Source organism: Oryza glaberrima, chromosome 8 (assembly GCF_000147395.1).
Source record: "Oryza glaberrima chromosome 8, OglaRS2, whole genome shotgun sequence".
NCBI lineage: Eukaryota > Viridiplantae > Streptophyta > Magnoliopsida > Poales > Poaceae > Oryza > Oryza glaberrima.
The window spans coordinates 21,638,595-21,643,665 of NC_068333.1; the positions used below are offsets into that span (position 1 = coordinate 21,638,595).

Below are 5,071 nucleotides of genomic sequence, written 5' to 3' on the forward strand. Positions count from 1 at the left end.
CACCCTTCTTCTTCTTCTTCTTCTTACCGGTGAAGACGAGGTTGATGGGCTCCTCCTTGTCGTCGTCCCTGGGCTCCTTGATGGGCTCCTTGTCTAACTTGGGAAGGAGGAGAGGGGGCGGCGGCGGCGGGTGGAGCAGCAGCGGAAGAGGAGAGAGAGGGGGGGGGGGGGGCTAGCCGGCCGAGCTTCACTCGCGATCTCGTCGGCGGCAATGGCGTCCCTCCGCGCGCTCAGCGCTCCCCTGCTGCTGTTGTTGCTACGGCTTCCTCTGGCGCCTCCCCACCCGCGCCACCATCTCGGGCAGCTCCATAGCGCGGTCTCACACCCACAGCGACAACGTCCGCAACGCCCTCTCCAGCCACCTCTCTCTCCCTCTCCCGTCACTGCCGACGCGCTCGCTCCGCCCCCCGCCGCCGTCGCCCCTCCTCCTGCTCCGGCCGCGCGCCGCTCGCCCTCTACGAAAGAGAAGAGAAGAAGGCAATGAAAGAAGATTGCTGACTAGGATTGTTGGCCCCACATTTTTTGTCACTTACATGTGGGCCCCACATATTTATTTTTTTATTTTTTGCTGACTAGGATGCCATGTCAGCAAAACAGGGCAAAAATACTGCCGAGGGATCTCGGATGAATGGTTTGAGTGAGTTTAGGGGTGAACATTTTTGTTTTGTGGTTGATGGACCTTAAAAAATCTCGCTGCTAAGTGGATGTACCTTCGGTGAACTTATATTAAAAAAAAAAACAAAGAGCCCATTCGGCCCAAACTTGCGCGAGGGCACGCACCACGAGGCAGTTTTGGGCATCATTTCCGGTGGGATCACCGGATTCAGCCCAAAACCGCGTGTTTACCGCCTGTGGTTATCATCAGCCACCACGCCGCCATCTCCCATGGCGACGACGTGGACCAACGCCTAAACCCCACAATTTTGTTCCCCCAAAAATTCTAAACCTCCGCGTCGCCTTCTTCTTCTTCTTCCTCCGCAAGCTTGCTAGCCTCCTCCTCCTCCGCGCCATGATGGGGAGCAGGGTGGCGGCGGCGCTGCTCCGCCGGGGGAGGGACCAGGCGTCCTCGCTCATGGCCGCTCGCCTCCCGAGGGGAGCCCCCGCTCCGTCTCCGGCTGCTCCTAGGGTTCGATCCGGCTCCGTCTGCGGCTGCGGCGGCGGCGGCGGTTTACTAACTGGATCGAGGTCGACGGGATCCGTCTTCTCCGCATCGCGCCTCGCCTCGTTCCACGCCTTCCGTTCAATCGGCTCCAAGGTGCGTTCGTTGTTGTGCTTTTCCCCCCATTCTGCATCCCTTGGTTGGTCGTGAACTCGTGATGATACCCTCACTCTGGAGGGTAGTGGATTGTGGATTTGTGGTCAACCATCTGTGAGTGTGACACAATGACGCGATCGTTTTTTGAGCGGAATGGAGCGGAGAACATGCTGTTAGGAGGAGTACTATGAATTTGTAGCGACATTAGTTTCGATTTGGATGTGTGGAATTTTGGTGTCAGGGTCTGAGCATTTTTGGATCGGGGAGTCAACATACATGATGAACTGGGTGTATTAAATCTTGGCCGTGCTATATAATCAATTTGGAATATGATATGCACCACATTCATGGGTCCTATATAATCAATTTCCTTAACTTGTAACCACTAAAAAGTGCTAGTACTCGTGCTGATAGAGGTTTTATGTGCTCTATTTCAGACCTTGATGGGCCAATGCACAAGGAAAATGACTACTACTGTGGCAGCAATGAATTCAGGCGTGGCCAATGCAGCGGCATATTCAGGATTGAAGTTGCTTGTTACCAAAGGGCCCCAAGCACAGAAGGCCATCGGGATATGGCTCTTCGGATGTGCCACGTGGGTATTCGGCTTGGTCATACTTGGAGGAGTTACACGGCTTACACGCTCAGGATTGTCGATGACTGACTGGAAATTTACGGGGAGCTTGCCTCCAATGTCAGATGAAGAGTGGCTGCTGGAATTTGAGAAATACAAACTGTCACCTGAGTACAAGAGGTAAGAATTTGTTGGCCTACTGCAGTGTGCTACTGCCAAAAAACCCACTGGTGAAACTAGGAGTTGTACAGTTCCACCTAATAATTGTGTAGCATGTCGAATTTTGTGTATCCCCTGTTATGATCCATTTAGTGTAAACATCAATCTCATAATTTTATTGCTGCTGAACTTGTACTGCAGTTAGCTTCAGTTCTTGATATTATCATGCTGATTGATGAATTTTAGAATGAATATTTAGGATGCTATAGAAGAACTATCCATAAATGTTTCAATTGATTAGAAATAGGTCAAATGTTTGCCTTTTCTATATATGCTTATGAGCTTATCTAGGACTTTCTTTTTCTAAACTTCAACTGGTTATCTCATCATGGGCCAATAGAACATGCCAGGCTGCCTGGAGAACATCTTGAACTCTATGGTCTTAACATTAACACTTTTAACAGCTTGTAAGCAAGTGTTAAATAGGTTTCACTGGGCTGGTACTGAGTCTGGGACCCTCGATCCAATTACTTTTAGAGGAACTCATGAATTTGCTGTTATGTGTAAACAATTTGAAAATGGTACGGTTCTAATAGTTATATATGAGAAAAATAACTGAAATATTCAGCATTTGGTGACTTTTGCGCTAATTAGTGTGACTTGTTAAGATGTCTCAGTCACGTCAAATTTTGTTTTCAAACATGTACATATTACAATGAGATACTGTTTTGGATATTATTTTTCCCCTAATGCAATAGCAGCATTCATGAACATTTCTAGGGTGAACAAAGGCATGAGCCTTGGAGATTTCAAATTTATATACTGGATGGAGTATGGACACAGAATGTGGGGAAGGGCTCTGGGATTTCTATTTTCTGTTCCTTTTGCCTATTTCATTGCAAAAGGGTATGTTACCCGCCAACTTGGACTCAGGCTGTCAGGTCTTTTCGCACTTGGTGCGGGTCAAGGACTAATTGGCTGGTGGATGGTGAAAAGTGGTCTTGAGGTGCTTATATTGTCTAATGCAACATCCTTCTTATTGAGCTACTAGTGTTTGTTGCATGTGGATTCATCATTCTTTTTCATTGTAGGAACCAGCATCTGAGTATGTTCAACCAAGAGTCAGCCCATACAGACTGGCGACCCATTTAACGTCTGCATTTGTTATATATTGTGGCATATTGTGGACAGCTCTGTCAGTGGTTATGCCAGAACCTCCGGCTGGATCAATGAATTGGGTAAATTCTGCAGCAAAGATTAAAAAGTTAGCAATTCCTGTCAGTGCCGTGGTAGGCATTACTGCCATATCTGGAGCATTTGTTGCAGGCAATGATGCAGTATGTCAATGTTCTCACTCTTATCTTAAAAACATGTGTGCATCTAAGTATTTGTCCTAACTGTCGAATTATTTACTACCAACAGGGGCATGCATACAATACATTTCCCAAGATGGGTGACACCTGGATACCAGAAGATGTGTTCGCTATGGAGCCTTTCATACGTAACTTCTTTGAGAACACGTCCACTGTGCAGGTAATGCTTTATCTCACAATAAAGAGTCGACAACTCTGAAATTTTGTGATGTTTAGGAGATTATGCTTGTAGTGCCTTTTTGGATTAATTTTCTTCTTTTTTTACCTGTAATATAAGCTACTCACTCCACTATTCTAGGAAAAGGAACAACTGGCTATACCAATAAAGAAAACATGTTCTTTTTCATAGCATGCAATCATCAACATTGCAGGACAGTCCTATGAATGCCGAGCACAGACCATTCTTCTATATAATTCTGGTGTAGCACAATGTCCTGTGCTAATATGGAGTTTTCACTGTTGTAGCTTAATCACCGAATTCTTGCAACAACTACCCTATTGTCTGTGGGTGGCTTATGGTTGGCTGCAAGGAAAGTGGACATGCATCCAGCAATCAAGTCTCTTATTGGAAGCACGCTTGGAATGGCTGCCCTTCAGGTAAAAAATTATAAAAACCTACCCGGATTTGTTGTTCAGATATCAATCATCACCGTAGTTTTTTGCTTAATTAAAATGGCCTAAAATGTTATCATTCTACTTTCTTTCAACCAGGTTACATTGGGAATATCTACACTTTTGATGTATGTTCCTACTTCCTTGGGCTCAGCTCATCAAGCTGGGGCATTGACACTACTGTCACTGATGATCCTTCTCACCCACACTTTAAGAAGACCGTCACCAGCCCTTCTGAAGTCACTTGCATCAGCAGTGAAATCAACCTGACACCGTGTCATGAAATTTTCCTTCAGGCACAGTAGACTGTTTGATATTTTTCCCGTCTTCTTATAGCTGACATGCGGTCGCCTCCTTTGCACTACATTATCACCGTACTCATTTGGCCCAAAAGCATTCAATTCTTGAATAAGGGGCCCTCATAATTTTCTAGTGCCAAATATTACGTACCTTTTCCAAGACTTCTTTGGACATGCTGCATTTTGTCAGGCAATATTGCATTTTTGACATGCTGTCCGCAGCTGTGCACTCTGATTAGATAATATCTAGGGAAACTATTGTATCATGTACCAAATTAATACCAAGTCTCCAAACATTTCTATTGATTCACATTGCCACCAATTTTATATCGTATTTTTCTAAATTTTTCACTCCTATGCCTGAAAGTGAAGGAGGCCAAAGTCACAGGATTTAATCAGCAAACAGGGATGATGTGGTGAGCAGTTGTTCTTTTGGGATGGTAATATCGGGTTATGGCAAAACGCCAAGATCTTATCTTCCTATCTTTTCTTGGAGAGGAAAAAGAAAATACACAGCCGGTTGGGAGTTTAAGGAGTGAACCGTTTAATGGTAGGAGGACATGAAAGTTTTAGGATGGATTGGGAATGAGAGTTTAAGTATATGAGAGAAATCTCGGTCATACACCATCACTTAAAATTTAATTGAGAAAGACTATACAACGTTACAATGGTATACCACTTATCCCTCAAGTCGTGGCCCCGCGTGCTAGCTTCTCCCGAGTACGTTGCGTGCTGTTATGATTATCACGCACGTTTGCTATGTGTATCAGTGTATGATCTTGTTCCTGATAGATGGAGT

The 5,071-nt window shown here is 45.3% G+C and overlaps 1 protein-coding gene across 1 annotated transcript; it reads left to right on the forward strand.

Annotated features, from left to right (window-relative positions):
• Positions 1-890: 890 nt before the first annotated feature.
• On the forward strand, positions 891-4,612 carry LOC127781125 (cytochrome c oxidase assembly protein COX15). Its single transcript, XM_052308031.1, has 7 exons — positions 891-1,255; positions 1,693-2,009; positions 2,769-2,994; positions 3,080-3,325; positions 3,411-3,521; positions 3,827-3,958; positions 4,073-4,612. The coding sequence occupies exons 1-7, from the start codon at positions 1,010-1,012 to the stop codon at positions 4,241-4,243; spliced, it is 1,449 nt and encodes a 482-aa protein (XP_052163991.1). The 5' UTR covers positions 891-1,009; the 3' UTR covers positions 4,244-4,612.
• Positions 4,613-5,071: the final 459 nt, after the last annotated feature.